Source organism: Acipenser ruthenus, chromosome 4, assembly GCF_902713425.1.
Source record: "Acipenser ruthenus chromosome 4, fAciRut3.2 maternal haplotype, whole genome shotgun sequence".
In the NCBI taxonomy this organism is placed as follows: Eukaryota; Metazoa; Chordata; class Actinopteri; order Acipenseriformes; family Acipenseridae; genus Acipenser; species Acipenser ruthenus.
Genome location: NC_081192.1, coordinates 40,145,462 through 40,168,165, shown reverse-complemented (window position 1 = coordinate 40,168,165; position 22,704 = coordinate 40,145,462). Strand labels below are relative to the sequence as shown.

The window sequence follows — 22,704 nt, the reverse complement described above, 5'->3', positions numbered from 1 at the left end:
AACATACACAATAGCTTTTAAATAGCACACCAAAACCAACAATATAAACACTATTGCTTTTGACTACTGACAAGTTTAAATGTTACTTTAGATTACAAAATTTACAGTACATGCTTCAAACAGACATATTTTCTGGTCAGAGTTGAGGGTCTCCAAACCTGTGCGAAAAGTCGGAATTACGTCATATACAATCTTGCGACTTACGTCAAACCTTTCACATGTCATTCTAAAATACCTCTCACTGTCACATACCCGCATCTCTCTAAATAATGTTTGAAATTCTCCCTTTCGGGTTCTCTGTTGGTTGAGAAGACGGATGTACCAATGACGTTTAGATTTTGTTTTAATCCTATTGAATAGAGGTACAAACTCAGCACATCTGCTTAAATGTAAATGTATCCAATTTAGCAAATGCAGTCTGTATTTAAAGTATGAACAACAGCTCCGACCACATTGCGCAGTCGCAAGGGCTGCGATACGATGCGTCCCATACAGCAAATAGTGAAGTTGCACAGCTTTGAGCTGTCTGCACTTGATGTATTGCATGCATCTGCAACACAACTGCTGTATGAACCAGGCTTCAATAGTTTTCCACAATTCTGAAACAAACAGCATGTTGTATAGAAAGCCTCTGTAAGTTGGTAAACTTCTGTTCTCCGATGCATTTGTTTTTCTGTCTTTATAGAAAACAGTCCACTCAATGTTTTGTTTTATTGCATTTTAGATTTACATGCTTGCTTGCTCGCTAAGCTATCTCATTCATTGACCTACATAGCTAGACGTAAATGCCGCGTGCATACACAACCAAACAATTTAGATACTTTATTTTAAAGGAAACAAAGGAAGTACCTAATCAAAAGTGTTTTTCCATCCATTTGCAAGATTTCACTGACTTTTTTTCAAATTCACGATTTCCGTGACAAAATCGTATCCTTAATTATTAGCAATTATGCACCTCCAACATCAAGGCCTGCTACTCTTCGCAGTTTCATTTCGGCCCTCCTCCCTTTCAGGACATGATCATAACAACGGTTATGAACCCTCAAGTCCCTATTTTAGTGTCTCAGGAGGTATCGGCACCGCTGCAGGAACAGGTCATTTCAATTGTTCATCCTCTCAAAGTAAGAGAATGGGATGGGATGGAGGCCTCAGAGCAATCCTCGACCTCAGATATCTCAATCTACTTGATAGAATGAAGGTTCCAAATGCTGAGAATGCTGTTGCAGTCAGTCAGGCGACTGGTTCACTATGGTGGACCTCAAGGACACCTACTTTCACATCCTTAGACGATCCAGCCACAGGAAATACTTGGGGGTTCGTTCTTTACAAGTTGCGTATACTGCTGTTTGGCTTCTCTCTAGCTTAGCGCACTTTCTCAAAGTGCATGTACGCTATACTGGGGCCTCTAAGACTCAAAGGCATCAGAGTGCTCAATTACCTGAACGACTGACTGATTCACCAGCACAGGCAGTGTAACCAGCCACCTCCAACGGCTAGGCCTCATGGTGAACCATATAAAAAGCCAGCTGACGTCCTCACAAATAATATCATTTGTAATCAGTCACCTTGTTCTATTTCCACTAAGAACACCTTGATGCCTGTTGCTGTCACTTATGAGAATAAAAGCAAACCAATGTGCACACAAGGCAGGAGGTAAAAACAACAACTACCACTCCATATTATCAAATATTTATTTTTAAAAATCATTCTTACAAAATTGTCATTTTCTAGTTAATTCTCTCTCTATAAAAATGTCAACAGAATGCTTGTTAATTAGAGGGGATTGAAATAAGAGGACAGAATAAAATACAGTATATGTTACGCATTATAAATAGACCAACCTTTTTTTTTTTATAGAAATAAAATAATGAAGTGTCATGCAAGCCCAGGTGCCTGTAACCATAGGGACTGCAACACCTCCCCACTAAAAAGGTAGGAATGTCAATGTCAGTTACCAATGTAGCAATTGCTCCAGTGTAAGACAGGGTTTACCAAAATAAAGTATGAAGAGTTAATAAAACAAAAATAGAAACAAATACAATTCAGGGTTGCACAGAGTTCCAGTTTAAGACTAGAAAGCATAGTGGCTCTGATTAAAGGCACATACACACTGTAACTAAGCAGAAACAATGATACAGTATTTACAGAGGCTTATTCTGTGACAGCAGTCCCCAATGACAGGTATACATATTCATGCTATCTAGTTTTTATGCGGAAGCAGGCATCAGGTAAAATGCTCTCAATATTGGGACTCAAGAGAATAAAAAAAAGCAAAAATAAGCAAAAGAAAAAAAAAGGATTACATGTTTTTACAGTTGTACAGTATTGCTGTGTCCATATTTCAGATTCCTCATATCAAACCTGCTCTCAAATTTTGTGATGCGATTACAAAAATGCATTACAATAGGACATCGTTCTGGTATTTGACTGCTACATTTGTACAGTATTTGGTTTGTTATTTTATAAAGATCTAGCAACAAACAACCTTATTTACAGCGATGAATTTATTTATTTTATTATATGCTGCATGAAAGCCAGCTCATTCAACACAGCATTGCAATGCTTTTCATAGTAGTGTAGTGACAGAACCGTTTTTTCAGTGACACCATTTAAAGCAAATTCATTGGTCACGCTTTATTTTAAGGGCCTTTTTTTAGTTTACTAACTGTTAACAAACATTAAAAACCTGATTTGCTAAACATTACTACACTAACAATTTGAACCGATTTCAAGCATATGATCGACTGGGTATTGATCATCCATAGGGCTCTGGTGTTTGACTGATCATCCATAGGGCTCTGGTGTTTGACTGATCATCCATAGGGCTCTGGTGCTTGCAGTTTTAGCTGACCTATTATATATTATTAACTAGTTAACAGAAAATAAATAATGTACATTAACATGCTTATTAGCTGTTTGTTAAGTTAACCAAAAAAATGTCCGTTAAAATAAAGCATGACCAATTCATATATATATATATATATATATATATATATATATATATATTTTATAACAATTAAATTAAAAATGGGCATCGGCAGGTACGTTTCAACAGGGAACTATAGGAAGTAGTTCTCCAGGGACTGACAATATTTTCATTTCAACTGGAGTTTTTCTGTAATGAAAAAAAAAAAAAACACCATTTAAACTGGAAGTGCTGCCTTTCTGAAATATTTCCTTAAGCCTCCAATGCACCTGTGACTAACACAGCCAATCAGACAAAAAAAATATATAATGTCAACATGAGTTTACATAGACACTGGTGAGTGGAAAATATGTGTTTCATGGTACAAAGAAACAAACAAAAAGCAGCAGAAAGTCACATGACCTGTAGATGATTGTACAGGTCTTCTGTGGTGATCAAAAGAAAAATGCTGGTGCTACCTGACAAGCACACCAAGACACTCACACACACACAAAAAGATACGTTTTTATCAGTGTCCATAAATCTGAAGGACACTGTCTTTGGTGGCACTACCTATAAAAACAACCAACCTTCTGATGGAGAATCTATACACCTTTTTTAATGAAGCTAAATCAAGTTATATGGCTTTGTAATACCTTTCTCTAGATTTTAATTGCACAATGTCAAAATTACTCTAAGGAGAAAACTCTTTTAAAAAAAAGATGTGGCAACACTATGAAAAAACATTGGCAACATATCAGAAACATTTCAAAATGTACATCTTATACAAAATAAGGTATGCATTTTTTTTTTTTTTGCTTTACAATTTCTCCGTCTAAATATTCCCACATTGTTTTAATCAATCATACACTATACACAGTTTTTTTTCTTCAAAATAAATATACAGGTTTATGTACATTGTGACAAGGCTTGCTCTAACATCTCTGTTTGGGTAATGAAATGGGTTACTGGGCATGGGTGGGATTTTCAACACAAGATGATAAAAAAAAAAGATAAAGAAAATCAATATTTAAAATGAGCACATTAAAGATATAAAAGGCTTGATATTTAATTAAAATAAAGTGATTTACAAGGAGAACGGTACTTAATCTTAACCAGCAGTGAACCGTTTATCTTCCACTGTATGCTCATACACTGACAGCGATCTCAGCTCAGTAATAGAAGGTCTATGTATCTAAATACGTACTGTATACAACAATGAGAGTTATGCTCAGCCATTTCCCATTTTAAGACGTGGGTTTTAAACAGGAAACACAAAATCTACTAGTCAGCTTCTAGAAAAACTTGGTAGTAAAAGGAGGGAAATTGTCAAAATATTTGGTTATGAAGGTAATTGCCCATATTTCCCTCTTAACTAACTGATGTGTCAAACAGGAGAAATTGTATTCTGAAACTATTTTGTTGAGAATGGCAAACTGTCAGGTTCTTCTGTTTCATAGGAACAGTATACTGAAGGCTTCATTATTGGGACAGGGACACTGAAGGGCTTACCTGCGTTTTTAATGATATCGAGTTAACACCCTTTCATACCCAACCACAGCATTTAAAAGAAAGACAGTTTTGTTGCTCAGAGACTCTGTGTATGCTCAAAAATGAGTCTAGCTCTACAGTGGTTAAAATTAAGTTTAGTCACCTTCACTAAAGGCCACTTGCTCAGCACTCCTTCAAGTCATCAGACATTCAAGTACTGGTAAAGCAAAGGCTAACATAGCCCTGCCATTAAAAAATAAAACTTTTATTACAGATAGGGTAACAAGGAAATACACTTGTCAGAGCACCATTTCCTTAAAATTAAAATTGAAAAACAAATGAAGGTGTTTGACCCACAAGCATACATGTATCTGAAAGATAAACTCATGAATAACCCGGTCAGGAAGCCATACAGCCAATTCCTCTGTAAAATATATTTACATGCATGTGCATTGAAACCGTGTTGCAGCTACAGAATCCCTGCTGCAAGTGATTTTTCCTCCCCCCATTACAGGCATAGCAGAATTCAGTAGCTGCATGATGCAGTTGAGGGACATCTCTGTATTAGGACTAGGATAGGTCATCATTTAAAAAAAGAAAAAAAAAATGATGATAAATTGACTTGTTCTGTATATCTCTTTTAAACTTTCTCCTATTTTCATACTTTCATTTAAAAAAAATACATATATAAAATAACGTAATACATTTAGGAATCAGATGTGTAATTTTATGCTTAAAAAAAAATACATATGCTGGTCTAGTAGCAAAAGTAGACCACAGGGAAGAGGGTACATTTGCCTCAAATATCTCTATCACAGAACAATTTGAACAGTAGTTCCATGTCATCCTTCAGGATGGCAACTTTAGGGAAACAAATGGTGATAACAACTTGCTCTTCCTCATAGTCTAGTGTTGCTATCTACCATGTTCCATGACATCACTTTGTCTCCCCCCCCACCCCCACCCCAGGCATATCCATAAACTGGAGAATACAGAGGGTACAGGCTTTAAAATGCATTCCACCTTCCAAAAGAACAGGATTAGTACTAGCAGACAGTGGGTATCCCTTATGAATTCATTATTTAGTTTTGCATTATTTGCTTTGGTGCATCTGTTCACAGAAAGCAAAGAAAAGTTCGAGTGAGTTGCATGTGTAGCCTGATAGTATCTTTGTTATTTAATCTACCAGCAACATTTGAAACTGGTGCAAGGACTTATTTGTAACTACTGGTTTATATAAATCTTGCCGACCTCTTACTGTATGTGTTACCAATGAGAATGATATTCCAAACTACTTTGATTTGACTATATTGTACACACCCCAGTAGTTATGAGCAAAGTCCCCCAATTTAAGATCCTTCAATGAGATAAACTCCTCTATGCTCAAGATTGTATCCAAAGATACAGAACATTCCATATTTTTATACTCTCTTTTTTTTTTATAAAATGTTGTTACTTGTTACTGGTTCTGTATTTGGTGGCCCTGTAGCACTCCCTATAAATCTCAGCACGTTCACATCAAAATACTAACTTGGCTTGTTAGGTGGAAGGAGAAGTCAAAGTGCTGGAGTTTAGAAGGTGCACTGCACCTTAGTTGGCTCATGTGGGTATTGCTTCAGAATCACAACATACAAATACCCTTCAAAATGGGGTTTTATTTTAAAAGTACAATGAGGTTAAAATTAAAAATGCTGTGTCTCTCAAACTTTCAATTGTGCTATTAGACCTTCATATAATTAAAAAAAAGACATATTGCCTTGACTCTTGTCAAACTTTTCCTTTCCTATTTCCTACGAATAGTGTTTCCCTGGTACCTGCGGGCTGTCTGAGAATAAAACATAAAAATAAAATAAAAAATGAAAACCATCAGGCTCTTTAATCATCGAACAATTTCTTTTAACAATCCCTTTTAGCGACAGAGCCTTTAATATATTAGACCCATTTTTTCTCTCAATGGAGGAGTGGTAAAAATGAAATAGCCTATGTGATGTAACAAATAGCATTTCTCTACTCTGTCTTCTGCGTTGTTCTAAATGAACTCAAATCAGGGTATTATTTAACCCTTGAAGGGTTAACTCATAAATATCATGCCAAGACCAAATAAGGGGGACAAAACCCTATAGTGAAAAGCTAGGAAAAGTTTATTTTAAAATAATCTTAACCCATTTTTTGCCACTTCACTCATCACTTTAGTTTGCTTTTTGCTGATCTCGGATGTTGTGTTTCTTTGAATATGGTGATTCTTGCTTGAATATGAACAGCAGTAGCAAAAATCAACTAAAAAGAAAAAAAACTAACAAAAAAGCAGGGCCTCTCTCTGACACCTTGACCATAAAGCAATACAAATCTGCATAGCTGAAGAAAAGAGGTGGGTGGAGATAATTCTTTAAATTGTATCCAAGCAAACCACTTACAGCCTGTGCAATGCCACGGGATGCCTGTGTAATAATAGTATATAGAAAGAGTTCCCAGTCAGGAGTCTTGTGATTCCATGTGCAGTTATTCCTCCTGGCTTGAAACATTGTGGGTGTGCTGGAAGTTGAAGGGATAAACTAACCCGTTTCCCACCCCAGCATAGTGTTTGTTAGAGTCGCTCGATGTCCCGATACTTTTTACGGAGAATGGAGACCTGGTCTTTGAAAAGGACTGGGTCCAGCCTCATCTGAGAATGGATGAGGGGCATGGTGCCAAACCAGTTGGCAAATTTGTTCATGCAGGTCTGCCGCTGAGCAAAGTGGTCCGGATCAGCCCAGCGAGAGGCACGAGAGGACTGTAGAAGGGAAATGAGAGAGACATTAGAATGATTGTTCACCACAAAAACATATGTACAAAGTATGTTGTTATCTACTTCTGTAAGATTGTTTTTCATTCATTGACAGCTGTCAAACCTCGAGCAACCCAAAGTGCTTAAATGGACCAAAATACAACTGACCCAATGTAAAAGTTAGGCTGAAAAAGCCTGTATAAAAGTTTTCAGCTAGCTTGAAGAGAAAGTAATCTATGGTCTCCTACACTATTTTTGTAACACAATATGAAATCCAGTTTAATAGGATCCAATATTAATTCTAGCACTTCCCTATTGAGTATTGCTGCAAATTATCATAAAGGGATTAAGGTCACTTTAAAGCAACACGTTTGCTATTTTTATAGGTCAGTTTGATGCTTTTAAGACCTTATTTAGTGCAACAAATTCCCTTCCTACATTTTTTTTTATGGTGTCAGTAATATTCTATTAAGAATTCTACTTTTAAGTACGATGCTGCCTAAAAAGCTCCCAAAACATGACAACTTAGTCGTGATGACACTGCTTATCGCTGACCTCACAGACCTGTCTGCTGCTCAGCGTTCTCTTGAAGCCTTTCAGGCAGAGAGAAGCATTCCATTAATATTTATTTATTTATTTATTTATTACATATTTATGGTGTAGGTTACACACTTTCTTCACTTCCCATAAAAATGTATGTTGAAAAGACAAAAAAAGCAAAAAAAAAAAACTGTTAATGTGGAAGGAAAGCTTTGTTTTTTTATCTGTTAACTACCATAAAAAAAAATGTGGAGGGCAAGTTCAACATTTCTGCAGTGGAACAGTTTGAAGATATTTATAGGTGTCTATCATTACTAATACACCTAGATCAAACTGTTTGTTGCCTCCCTCTCTGCCTGCCTACACTTCCATACAATTTTTTTCAGTTTTACTATGTAGTTACTCATAGGGACTGGATTTCCTAACACTAGCTGCATTAACAGAATGTTCCAGCCTAGTTCTCCATCACCTGTCCCATCATGGTCTCCTTGTACTGCTTCTTTTGTGTGACTTTAATGGGAGGCAGCTTGGTGACTGCAGACACAAGGAAATTCATCAGGATGTCCTCGCAGTTAGCCAGTTGGTCCACCATATTCTTCAGGCTAGCAGGTAGGTAATTAGTGTACAAGTAGTGATAATATCTGTAAGTAAAAATAGAACATGTAATGGGATGGAAATGAGACTTCTTCCCAATGTCACAAGAAAGATACAAGCCTTTAAACAAGATAAAGAAATATGTACAGTCGCACACAAAAGTATTTGGGCAGAAATCTTTCTTGGTCTTCCACACCTGGTGCTAGTTGCAGTAGTTCCTGTTCTCCTGTGTTTGTCAATAATGGCCCACACAGTGCTTTTCGGTAAACCGAGTCTTCCTGCTTTTTTTCCTAGTAGTTTCTCCTTTTTCATTTAGTTGTAAAAGTGCCATTTTGAGATCGTTGCTGTACTATTTAGTTTGAACCATTTTTGCTACTTTTTTGAATTACAAATTTCTCATTTATTTTTCAGCACTTGATGATTATGTATTTATTCTATACCTTAATTATCATCAGCTGTTGTTTTCAATCACAGTAATTGTCAATAATTAGCAACGAATGGGTTTCATATGAAATATATTGATTGCTGAAATACTTGTCAAAGTATGTGTAGCAGGGCGATTGCCCTGCACGTGTGTATTTGTGGATATAATTTGTATGGGGAAATGGGTTTATTGTGTGTCGTTTTGGAGTTGATTTGTTTAATTACATTATTGTTTACAGACGGGCGCTCGATTGAGACTTGCTGCCTGCTAGGCTTGGTTGAGGGGAAGGGCAGCAAGTGATTGGCTGTGCTGGTCCTCAATCAGCAGGAGGGCGGGTCTTGACCGAGTGTCCGTCAGTTCAAAAGCATCCGCGAGAGATGGTTCGGGGCGACTGCAACGCCATGCCAGAGGGATGCGGGGTATACTCGGGAGGAGAGGGTCCGCTCTGCAGGAACGACCGCTACGCAACCCTGAGAACGCAAGCGGTGCTTGTGAAGGCAATGCCCAGCCAAGGCCGTATGAAGCAGCACGAGTCGTTGGACGAGTACCGGCTCATGAGTAGGTTAGTTAGGGGATAATGATCCCATGTGATGTACAGCGAGGGTTACGTAGTTTAGCCGGTTCCTGGAGCGGGACGCCTCGTTTATAAGGCTAACGCTCGCCCTGTGGGGCACCTTTTATTTGTAGTTTTTGTACTGTGTTTTATTTTGCCTTTTGTACAGCTTGCTGTATGTGTCCTCTGTGCGTTACCATGGCTGGTAACGTCACATGACCACCTTTATTTTCATTTCTGTTTCCATTAATAAATCCTGCACGCCTGTGCCGGCGTTTCAAATCCACCCCCCAATGTCTCTCTGTGTTGCTTGAACAGCGGTGATCCACGCACGTGACATAAGACCCTGTCACAGTATGATATTAGTTTTTACATGTTATTTTTCATTTTATGCATGTTATGTAATAATGTGTTGTTTTATTACAAAGCTGAATCTTTACTTTAGTGTATATATTGTACACCTACTTAAACAGGACATTTGAGTATTGCTAAACTGACCAAATGCTAAAACCAAAGACTTCATACAAGTATATGTCCTTGTATGTTTCACTAGATATTATTGTGTATGATTGAACTGTTCTGCAGTAAGAGGTAGACTTTTTGTTTTTTGCTAGTGTTTTTGTTTAGGCTTCAGAAGCGATTAGATACTTCTTCTGCAAAATGGCTTATTAACAAATTGCTGCTTTGATGTACCAGATAAGTGATGTCATATCACAAACCTAATTATACACAAGACCCAAGTCTATAATATACTGCACATCAATGAGTTTACATAAAATGTCCAATCCTGACATCTGACGCTATTATTCCTGAAAGAAATATCCACTTGGGTTTACATTAAAAATAAAGTGACGTGTCAGTGGTGTGAATTGATGATAGTTAAGGAGGAGCCATGCTAATATATTTTAGATGTCTCACTTTGTAAGAACTAACCAATGTAAATTTTTAAAAAGGCTATCACCTCTATATTATAGGAGTAATACTTTTAAATTGTACTTCTCATGCTGTGTGCATTTATTTAATTACATTTCTCTTTGGAATGAAAAATCTTCAGATTCAATTGATAGTCAGGCTGAACCCTTGTGTTCAAAGAGGAGGTTAAATGTCTAAGAGATACAAATGGCAAAATCATAGACGAAGAAAAAAAAAATAGCAAATATATTAAATGATTGCTTTTCACAAGTTTTTACAAAAGGAGGATATGTTCCTATCCTGTTTTAAATAACTTTAGCATAACTGAGGCAGAAGTGTTAAAGGGACAAGGAGCTCTTAAAATAAACAAATCCCTTGGGCCGGATGAGATCCTCCCAATAGTACTTAAAGAAATGAAAGAAGTTATTTACAAACCGCTAACCAAGATCATGCAACAGTCTCTTGACACAAGGTTTGTACCGACAGACTGGAGAATTACAAACGTAATACCGATCCACAAAAATGGAGACAAAACCGAACCAGGTAACTACAGACCAATAAGCCTGACTTATATTATATGTAAACTTATGGAAATTATAATAAGATCCAAAATGGAAAATTACCTATATGGTAACAGTATCCTGGGAGACAGTCAGCATTGTTTTAGGAAAGGGAGATTGTGTCTAACTAACCTGCTTGATTTTTTTGAGGATGCAACATAGACAATGGATAATTGCAAAGCATATGACATGGTTTATTTAGATTTCCAGAAAGCTTTTGACAAAGTCCTGCATAAAAGATTAATTCTCAAACTGAACGCAGTAGGGATTTAAGGAAATGCATGCACATGGATTAGGGAGTGGTTAACATGTAGAAAACAGAAAGTACTGATTAGAGGAGAAACCTCAAAATGGAGCGAGGTAACCAGTGGAGTACCACAGGGATCAGTATTAGGTCCTCTACTATTCCTAATCTACATTAATGATTTAGATTCTGGTATAGTAAGCAAACTTGTTAAATTTGCAGACGACACAAAAATAGGAGGAGTGGCAAACATTGTTGCAGCATCAAAGGTCATTCAAAAAAGACCTAAGAGCTTATGTTGACTCAGAAATGTCTTCATCTAGACAATATGGGGAAGCTATAAAAAAGGCCAACAAGATGCTCAGATATATTGTGAAAAGTGTTGAATTTAAATCAAGGGAAGTAATGTTAAAACTTTACAATGCATTAGTAAGTCCTCATCTAGAATATGTGTTTAGTTCTGGTCACCCTGTTACAAAAAGGATATTGCTGCTCTAGAAAGAGTGCAAAGAAGAACAACCAGAATTACCCCGGGTTTAAGAGGCATGTCGTATGCAGACAGGCTAAAAGAATTGAATCTATTCAGCCTTGAACAAAGAAGACTACGCGGTGATCTGATTCAAGCATTCAAAATTCTAAAAGGTATTGACAATATCGACCCAGGGGAATTTTTTGACCTGGAAAAAGAAACAAGGACCAGGGGTCACAAATGGAGATTAGATAAAGGGGCATTCAGAACAGAAAATAGGAGGCACTATTTTACACAGAGAATTGTGAGGGTCTGGAACCAACCCAGTAATGTTGTTGAAGCTGACACCCTGGGATCCTTCAAGAAGCTGCTTGATGAGATTCTGGGATCAATAAGCTACTAACAACCAAACGAGCAAGATGGGCTGAATGGCCTCCTCTCGTTTGTAAACTTTTTTATGTTCTTATGTGTGTTTCAGTATTACTACCAAACAACCAACAAGATAATCTACTTTCACAGTTCTTTAGTGTAGGTAGTGTTTCAGCAGTCCTGTTACTTACCTGTGGTATATAGCAGCTCCTGTCAATACCATGGAATAGTCATTAGTCCACTTCGAGGTATAGCCCCACCTCTCCTTGTTGCTGTCCCAGAAATGACTGCGAGCAGGGTATCCCACAATCCTCTCTGGAAAACTCTGCCACACTGTAAAGGCAAAATCCACCTGCAACACAGAAAGAAAGAAAACCACAATTCATATTTTTGCCTCAGAATCACTTTACTTCCAACAAGCTAAACCCATTTGATACACCATCACTTCTGTAACATCCATCAAACACCTACATAATTGCCTTAAAAAAATCTGTAAATAAGGAAGAAATAATAAATTGGTTCAAATGATCTCTTTTTGTGGTTATCCGATTTGACTGTTCCCCCTAAAGGCATGGGAATGAGAATGTAGAGATGGGAGCCCAACTAACAAGACTGTCACCGCTACTGGAAGCAGGCTGATCTTTGGGATACAAATTGAACATTTGTGAAACTGCAACAAATATTGTAATGACTGTAATGTGTTTTAAAGAATATAAAACCCTTAAAAAATATTATTAGCAGATCTGTGTAAGGCCTGTGAGAAGGACTTCATTGCATTGAAGGTCAGGCCGGCCTGCTGAAAGTTCCAAACTTCCCTTATCAGGCAAAAGCATCTTTTTTAATTAGACTCAGAACCTCAAAACATTCTGATCCAGCGAGAGCAGAATGGCAGAATCTATGGAGCACATTTAATATGCCAGAAGCAATCGAACTAGGATAGGTATGTGGTTCGATTATAGTAAGAAAAAACAAAAGTATTTAAATAAATAAAGAAACCTAATATAATAACATTAAGTTTTAATATTCAAGGTTGCATTTGCAGGTGCCTAATTAAAGGTAACCTCTTGCCTTCTGTGTATACCAATGAAGTAAAATAAAATTATAATTTCTAGGAGACACTGCTATATTGAAGTATCTGAATTACAAATACATGTTATAAAATCATTTGAAGTTAAACTGTTGAAAGAACATATTAAAAGTTTATTATAACAGAAGAGTTGATCTGCTTGACATTGACTAAAAGTTGTTAACAAATTGTTGAGACACATTTGAGATAATGTTAAATATACTTTGTGTTGGTTTAAGGGAGTATTGTTTTGATTCAAACACAGGCTCCCTTGAGAAAGCTATGTACAACATATCGAAACGTTGGGCAGCTGGCTCTTTGAGCTAATATATATATATATATATATATATATATATATATATATATATATATATATATATGTATATATATATATATTTCAAAAAGTCCAGTATAACAGTAAAAAATAAGTATTATAGAGTCTGTGTAATTCTATGTAAAGAGAGCACACTGGCTTGAGGTCACGCTGACACAAAAACACTGAAATGAGCTAAGCTTTCCCTTATTAAAGAGTGGTGCTGGGCATGGAAAGCTGAAGCGAGACTCACTGGTCGTTAGCAGTTTTAAAGCCAAGCTCCTTTCTATAATGAGCAATCTTGTTAATATTAACGAGCAAAATACCTTTCGGATTACAGAAGGTAGGAGCTTATATTAAAATAAACATTTTCCTATATATCACAGGAATTAAATAGAACCTGGGAAGAGGAGATGACAGCATAAAGTGTAGGACTGAGTTAAGCTAAAATTTGGTTTAAAATAATGAGTATTAGAAAATGCTTACGGTAGTTTTTCATATTAAATCAACGCTAAAATTGGCAAGAGGGTAGGTCGTCTTAAAACCTGCTAAAACTGGATTTTGTATGAACAGAGAAAGAGGTCAGACTTAGTTCAGTCACTGTAACACTATTACTTTCTAATATGTTAAAATTAGCCTGAATTTAGCTGAAAATAACTGGACCTTCCACTGAAAGCTTAAATGACTTCATAGCAAAGGCCTAAGGCCTATATATATATATATATATATATATATATATATATATATATATATATATATATATATATATATATATATAAACAGCATCTATTTTAATACACATATAAACTTGTATTGTACTTGTACTAGCAAGGATCCTTGCTACTAAGGAGGGTTTGAAAATGAGAACCATGAGATCATATTCCAAACATTTTGAATGTTATTATATAACTCCAATTAGTTTTAAAAAGGAGTTGACCGGATTCTTCTAGAATATATAATTTACTCAAAGATAAGAACTGTCAAGGCAGATGATCAGATTCAATTGGGACTCCTGATGTATTCAATGGAGGGAAAATCCTATATAAGCCCAGAGCAAGACCCCATTCGATACCATTGAACTTGATCTTGCAAGCCTATCTGGTCCATGTTTTTCAGAGGGTCTCTGAAAAACTGGATGCTGTTTGGTTGTATTCAGAAGTCTCTGCCTTTTGAAGACAGTTCTTATTTTTCATATATCCTACACTACACTTCCATATACTGGAAGGTAAGCATATATTTGAATTGATACCTTGTTTATATTGGATGCACTGATATAAAGTATAGAAATTATGTTTTAGTCTTAAGAGAGTGATATATTGAATGTTTTAGAACATAGCTGTGGGTGCTCTAGCTTTTTGTATTTTATATCCTGAAGGCTAAGCATATAATAACCGTATTTGTAATACTATATTGAAGTACTAATGCTGTTAAACCTGTAAAGGCACTGGATCACCCAGCCTGCTTTTTACTTGGGATTTACAGTGGTCTGCGAAACCAACCAATCCACTTTTTAAGGCATTTAATAAACCGAAAGTGCACTACTACTTCAAATTAAATGAGTCTGTGTGATTTTCTTGACTATTAAAAAGTTGTCTGGACATAGAGCACGCCCAGTGCACAAAACCCCTCACAGGAGTTTAAAACATCTCTGTCCTCCTTAAACGTCTCCCCTGAGTTTAAGAGTGTGCTCAGAGCATGCATATATATTATATATATATATATATATATATATATATATATATATATATATATATATATATATATATATATATATGAAGAAGAACGTGAAATCTGACAATACAATTTCCAGATTAAAAGCAGCCTGAAAAAATATTATGAAAAACTTGGAGAGTTAATTGTGACCGCTTATGACCTTCCACTTGCCTAGAGATGCTGATAACATGTGAGTTTACACCAGTTAAATCTGTCCCAAGCAGCAAGTATAAACCAGTTTATAAGCTTGTGTTCATTTGACAAAAGTGCACCATTAAGGAGGATTATAAAATGTATGGTTAAATCCAAAACCCCTCAGTTTGTTTTATGTCTTAATTGATATACAACTATGGCTTTGAAAAACAGATATTATGAGGACTTACTTTATCTGAAGCAAAAAATACGCAAGTTGGCCATCCAAGGCTTTCTATGTGACAGTGTATGCCACATCAGTCCTTTCACACTAACAGAACATCCCCTTCAACTACATTAATTGACATTAACTCTTTACACTCAGCCTTATTCGGCACCGGAACCTTCTGTACATTTCTGTCAGGCACCGTATAGCCTTCTGGTTGAGGTCTCATTTGAAAGAGCAGGCTTGACTTATCGTGTCCGGATCAGACGTTCCTAGACAAAACAATTCACCGAAGTCAAGGGTTCAGTCACATGACAGGACTCGGCTCTGTAAGTTTCGTTTCATGCCTTTAACTCGGTCGCTTCAAAACACAGCCTTCCGGGTTCGGTCTTAAAAGCGCAGCCGTGGGGGCTTCTAATGATGTCACACTTGCCCGAAAAACAAGTTCATACAGAAAACTACTATGACCAGAATTCAATGGTTCAGTCCTGGGAGAGGCGTCAAGACTGTAGGTGTGTTTACATGCATATAACTAGGAGGCTGTGTGGTCCAGTAGTTAAAGAAAAGGGCTTGTAACCAGGAAGTCCCCGATTCAAATCCCACCTCAGCCACTGACTCATTGTGTGACCCTGAGCAAGTCACTTAACCTCCTTGTGCTCCGTCTTTCAGGTGAGACGTTGTTGTAAGTGACTCTGCAGCTGATGCATAGTTCACACACCCTAGTCTCTGTAAGTCGCCTTGGATAAAGGCGTCTGCTAAATAAACAAACTAGAATACCCAGCATGCAATTATTATTATTTTTTTATCCAATGTGTTTATTTTTTTTACTCCCAGGTTAATTTCCTATTGAAGTTTAGTAGTACCGTGTTTTTTTTTTGTTTTTTTTTGACCAACCTATGATTACAAAAAATATAACAGTGATCAAACAAAAACCTTCTTGGAAAGCTATCTTTTTTTTTTGTTAACATTTATGTTGGTCTGTACCACATATAGTATGTCTGACCCTGTTGATCCTTATGTCATATTAAACACTTGCTTGTACTACACTCAAGCAAGAAGTTATACATAAAGTAACAAAACAGGCAAAAATAGGGCTGAGTGTAATGCCACTCCATGATTGTGCTTTTTATCTCAATTCCTCTAACTCCCCTTAAGTCTGTTTTATTTGTCTTCAAGACTTTTTTTTCACATCGACCACACATTACTCCTAGCAACAGCCATTGGTGCCATTAAACTCCCTTTTCTGCACATCTTAAGGATAGAAATACCTGCCGCACAGGGAGTCAATCTACAATCTACAGTGCTGTGGCAAAGTTAATGGGCTGATTCAAAGTGAAAATAAATGTCTGGAAAAATAAACTATTGTCAGAAAAATTATTTGAAGCTTACAAGAAGGTTGTTATGCTAGTAAAATGAAAGAAAATGTTTTTGAAAGCCTTGTTTATGGACCATTTAAACTGTATTAATCACATAGGCGTGTTTAAATCAACCCTTTTATTATATTACTAAAGATATTAAGAAATATGGTTTACAGAGCTCCATGATAGCGCAGGGTACACAATTTAGGGTGTCAGTGTTAAAATATGCAGCAGTTTAAATAATTTAAATAGAGTCCACTGTCTTTACCTTTCCTAGGATTTCAACAGGCGAATTCTTCTGAGGAAAAGCACTATTAGAAAGAGGCCAAATACATTGTGAGACTGAAAAACAACTTTGTAATTCTAATGACTTGGCTGATTGAAAAACAAAAAACTATGAATCCATTATGGTAATTTAGCTATTTTCTCACCTCACCTTGCCTTTAAAGCTCATTAAGAAATTAGACCCATCACCCAGCACTTGCACTCTTAGATGTCAGTGTTAAAAACTTCAGTGAAGGGGCAGTCTGGCATTAAAACATTCCAAGGACATACATAGGGCAGGCTGCAGTGCACAGTGTTGTCTTATCTGATCAGAACAGCTTTATTCCATTTCAGATAAGCGGGTGCACGCTGCTTTTATGAGGCGGTTATGAGCTAAAAGAGGCAGCAGCAGATTACACTGGATGGAGGGTGTTAAATAAATGTTTTGTTTTTTTACACCCATCTCAGGCAACCCCTCAAGGGGGAAGAAATGATGAAACATGCCTTTCATACAAGTGTCAGCTCAAATATACACGCACGACAGAAGAAAAGGATGTAATACGTGGGACCCATTTTAGCCAATGAAATAAAGCTATAAGTTACAGCAAAATTATTTTCATAGCTTAGTAAATTTGAAGGTTAAACAGAGACATTGATCCATGTACAAATTTATACAACCAGCATACAGAAATAGATGCAGAGGTGAAACTATGTATTTTAGGCCACAATTGATTCCAGTTTAAGCCAGCTATATGGAAGACTACTGTAACATTAAGAAATTTAAACCCACAGTGGTGAAACCACCGAAATGGTAACTGAAACATCAACACCAAGACTATCAATGATACAAATACTGTGCAACAGATTTATCAATGTATTGACACTTCATGAAAGGAAAAAAATTAAATGTTACAAAAATAGTCACATAAGTTAACATTTTAGGATGAAAAAATAAACTAACATTTTCCTTTAAAAAATGAATCGTTTGTGTAAAGACCTTTGTCTCAATGTTCTTTCAAAATACATACATGCAAGCATATATTTAAATACATTATTACACTGAAAACTTCAAAATCGAACAGTTACAAGAATGTTAATATCATTTTCAGAATGATATATTGAATTGCTTGTGTACTTTTTCCCCATCTTGACTATCAGCTCAAATTTAGCACAGTTCTGGATGCACACTGTAGCTTTCCAATATTACGATCACAAATCAGCAGCTTTTGTTTGACTGTCTATTATAAAAGGACATGGACAGAATGGAAATGCAGACAAAATACCCATAAAGAAAGCTTATGCAATTCCAAATAGCTTTTGTTCTGTAAGGAGATGGGACACACCTTCTCACTTCACCTCTAAAGGGGAGAGTTAATGCAGCATGCGACAACATGTAACTATACCTATTTCTCCTCCATATCTCAGCACTTTCCACTAAATAAATGATTTAAATAGCTGATAAATAAATATTTGGTATGGCAGATAGTGTCTGTGCCCCTTCATGAAAAACACATGAGCTTTTCTAGGCATGAGTAATGAGTGTGTGTTTTTGGGGTACAGGTACAGCACTCGGTTGTTATATTAAGTGCTATGGACATAGCTCATATTTTACCCACACGACCATATTCCATGTTTGCACCTAATTATAAGGCGGATTACCATATACTAGCTCTCTCCGGTTATAATGAGGCAGCACTATGAAAATAGAATTATTGATGGGGAGGCGGGGATAGTCACAAATGATTAATTTTGGAAACATATACAGAGAAAATATGGTTCTTAAATTAGTGTTAACTACAGCATGTAGGCATGTGGATTAGCCAATTAGCATAAGCCAGGTTGTATCACAAGGTTGGACAGTGGTTTATTATTTTAACTTTTCAGCAACTCATCTGGGAGCCATACATTTAATGGGAAAGAATAAAATCAATGCACATGTCCACCATATAGGATTACAGGAGTGCTTGTAGTGAGAGATTAGGTATGTTTATCAGATGTATCAATTTTGCATTAATTCACAGTGCTAAAATAGGAACTCAATCCTGCCCTAAGGTGAACTTGGAAACACTTACATTTACTTGAAAAAGTTTAATTTAATTTGCAGAGTGCAAATGCTGTTTTGGATAATTACAAAAGGAATAGATTTATATCTTTTGGGCGTGCTAAATAAAAACTTCCCAAGTGTTAACTTAAAAATACTTTCTCAATATATGAATTTTAAACTAAGGTCCCCAATAGCTGTGGCCTTGGGGGGACTTTTTAGGAAAACACATTAAAAAAATCGTGCATAAACAGAGCAATAGTACAGCCATTATTGAAGAAGAGAATCCAAATTAAAAATGTTTATTGCATATGTCTATTTTCCAAAAGTGAATTCATTTCAGCCTTCTGAGACTTCAACTTTACTCCTGATTATGTGTTCAGTGAGGATATTTTCTCAACATGGTAACCATGCATGAAGTAAGCAATGCTGCATGGCAATGCTCCGGACTTGACAATGGGTAAAAGGGATGCATTTTAAACAAGATCCTTTCACAAAAGTTATATTGTGTAACCTTATTTACAGTATCTGCCCGTGCTTAATTCCAATGCCTGCGAAATGAACTTCCTAACTTCAGTTGACTCTTTCAGGGGATGTTTTCACATCAAAAAGGCCTAATATGAGGTGTGTTTTTTGACCTGGTTTTATACTAACCTCTGTGGTTGACAGTACTGTGTCCTCATCAAGGCTCAGTACAGCATCGGTGAGTATAGTATCATAGGGCTGAAAGCGACTGCCCATGATCTGAAAAAAAAATAATAATAATAATAATTCAGTCATTGACTACATTCACATTTCACCTCCAGTTAACCAGAATGAAATGTACAATAGAATAAAAACAATAGGAAACACATGTGTGGCAATGGACCACATTTAAAAAATACACTCCACTTTTCTGTAGCTCCAGTAATACCACAGTTATCACTTTATGTCTTTTCCTTGAGAATGCAATAATAATAATAATAATAATAATAATAATAATAATAATAATAATAATAATAATAATAATAATCTTTATTTTTTAATATGGAACCTTTTAAAATAGATTGTTGCAAAGCGCTTCACATGAATACAAAATATGACAAATATTAATAAGAGAATGCAAGAAAATCAATAAAAACAAAAGAAAAAAAAACACATAGAACAGCAAAACAAGGCAAAGAATAAAAGGATAATTTTAGCATAAAAACATTACATTATAAAAGTGTGTTTTTAAACTTGTTTTAAAAACAGTGACACTTGGTGCTTCCCTTACAGAGCCAGACAGATCACTCCACAGTTTTGGGGCCCTATGGCTGAATGCTCTACCACCTGTGTTTTTTTTTTTTTAATTTGTGGGACAGTAAGCAACCTGGCATTCTGTGATCTGATTGGGCGTCTAGGAATACATGGTATTAAAAGATCATTTAAATACGACGATGCAAGGCCATTTAATGCTTTATAAGTTAAAAGCAACACCTTAAACTCTGTCCTTAATCGGACTGGAAGTCAGTGCAGAGATGCTAGCACAGGAGTAATGTGATCTCGTCTCTTAGTCCAGGTTAAAATTCTAGCTGCAGCACTTTGTATAAGTTGCAGTCGCAATATAACATGGCTAGGAACACCACAGAATAGGGCAATTCTAGAAGATACAAAAGCATGCATCAATCTCTCAGTATCTGAGTGGGACAGAATACTTCTCAATTCGGCAATATTTCTTAGATGATAAAAATAAATGTTTGTAATATTCCTAATTTGTGTCTCAAAAGAAAGGTTTGGGTCGACGATGACACCCAAATTTCTCATTTCGTCTGCAAGTTCATAAGAGAAGCCACCAAGGAGTAAATCAGACATATTCCTTTGTTGCTTCTGAGATCCCTGAATCATCACGTCTGTTTTTTTCTGAGTTAAGCATTAAAAAGTTAGCAAGACAGGTACTCAAAAGACAGGTACTCAAAATATTTACAGCTGACGTGTCACCCTGTTTCAGGGATAAACACAGCTGTGTATTATTATTAGCATTATTAGCATTAAAAAGTTAGCAAGACAGGTACTCAAAAGACAGGTACTCAAAATATTTACAGCTGATGTGTCACCCTGTTTCAGGGATAAACACAGCTGTGTATTATTATTTATTTCTTAGCAGACGCCCTTATCCAGGGCGACTTACAATATCACATTATTTTTACATACAATTACCCATTTATACAGTTGGGTTTTTACTGGAGCAATCTAGGTAAAGTACCTTGCTCAAGGGTACAGCAGCAGCGTCCCCACCAGGGATTGAACCCACGACCCTCTGGTCAAGAGTCCAGAGCCCTAACCACTACTCCACACTGCTGCCCCTGTATCAGTCTAACAATGAAAATTAACCTCAAATCTACGAATGATATTGGCCAGTGGCAGCATATACAAAGAAAACAGTCGGGCCAAGAATTGAGCCCTGTGGGACCCCGCATGTAACCTTCGACAAAAAAAAAAACATACCTCCTCCTCTGCTTTATCAAATTGCAACCTGTTTGACCTGAAAATCCTTCCAGATTTCCAATGCGATCAATTAAAACAGAATGATCAACAGTGTCAAACGCAGCAGTTAAATCTAATAATAAAGAACTGAAGCTGTGCCAGAGGCAGACGATACCAACACATCATTAACCACTCTAGTGCTGTCTCGTACTATGAAAAGGCTGAAACCCAGACTTCTCATATGTTATGAACTGCAAGGAATTTGTTAAGTCGCTCGGCAACTACTTTTTCTAAAACTTTAGACAGAAATGGAAGATTTGAAATAGGCCTGTAGTTATTAAGAACATTGTGATCTATGGTAGATTTCTTGAGCAGTGGTTTGCCTATTGCAGTCTTGAAACAATACCTGATAAAAGGGAGCTATTAACAATATTTAATGCCGCGATATTTATTTTGGAGAATGCTTCTTTAAAAAGTGTAGTAGGGATAGGATCTAACGCACACGCAGTGGATTTCATCTTCTTAACGATATTAGCCAGATCCATTTGACTAATCGAAGAAACATGCTCAAAAATTTGGATTGGTGCAGTGCGACCGAAGGTAAAAGCAGCATAGTTTGATGACGCATCTAAATTTGGTACGCTGTTGGATATCCGATTCCTAATGTCCGGAAGTTTTTTGTTAAAATGATTCATGAAGTCATTACAACTTAAAGATAAGAGTGTTTGATTAAACAGACTCTGGAGGAGGAGTAGTTAACTTAGCTACAGACTGAAATAGACATTTAGGATTATTCTTGTTTGTTTCAATGAGACTTGAATAATACACTGATCTTGCTGAGGATAGTGCAGCCCTATATTTCAAAATATTATTTTTCTCAATTAAATAATGGACCTGAAGTCTATTAGCTCTCCATCAACGTTTTAGTTTTCAACAAGTGTGTTTGTTCATACGTGCTGTAGAGGGTGCTGTGCCACAACATTATATATTCTCTAGCACAGGTGGGGGGAACCTACAATAGGTCTTGGTCATAAGAAGTTGTGTTCTTGGATTTTGATAATAAATTTGCTATTTTAATTAATAAGACACTTATGTTTAATTCTCAGTGCAATTGTGCTGACCTGTTTTCCCCATTTTTGTTTAAAATATAAATTATACAACCTTTGCTTTCCTGCCTTACCTTATTAGAACCACGGATCTTAGGTTGTGCACCCCTGTATAATGGATCACAACCTTGGTGTTTAAGGATTCCTCCCCACCTCACATTGAAACACTGCATTGCTACACAAATCTTCTGGGCAAAATATGTTGATATTGTCTT

The 22,704-nt window shown here is 36.4% G+C and overlaps 1 protein-coding gene across 1 annotated transcript in view; it reads right to left on the bottom strand.

Annotated features, from left to right (window-relative positions):
- Nucleotides 1-4,645: 4,645 nt before the first annotated feature.
- Nucleotides 4,646-22,704, bottom strand: part of LOC117400267 (exostosin-1) — a 124,004-nt gene continuing 105,945 nt past the window's right edge. The window contains exons 8-11 of the mRNA XM_033999935.3: nucleotides 19,593-19,682; nucleotides 12,017-12,177; nucleotides 8,170-8,341; nucleotides 4,646-7,166 (exon numbers count right to left, since the gene is read on the bottom strand). Of these exons, the coding sequence (XP_033855826.1) occupies nucleotides 6,981-7,166; nucleotides 8,170-8,341; nucleotides 12,017-12,177; nucleotides 19,593-19,682 (609 nt within the window). The 3' untranslated portion in view covers nucleotides 4,646-6,980. The remainder of the gene's footprint in view (nucleotides 7,167-8,169; nucleotides 8,342-12,016; nucleotides 12,178-19,592; nucleotides 19,683-22,704) is intronic.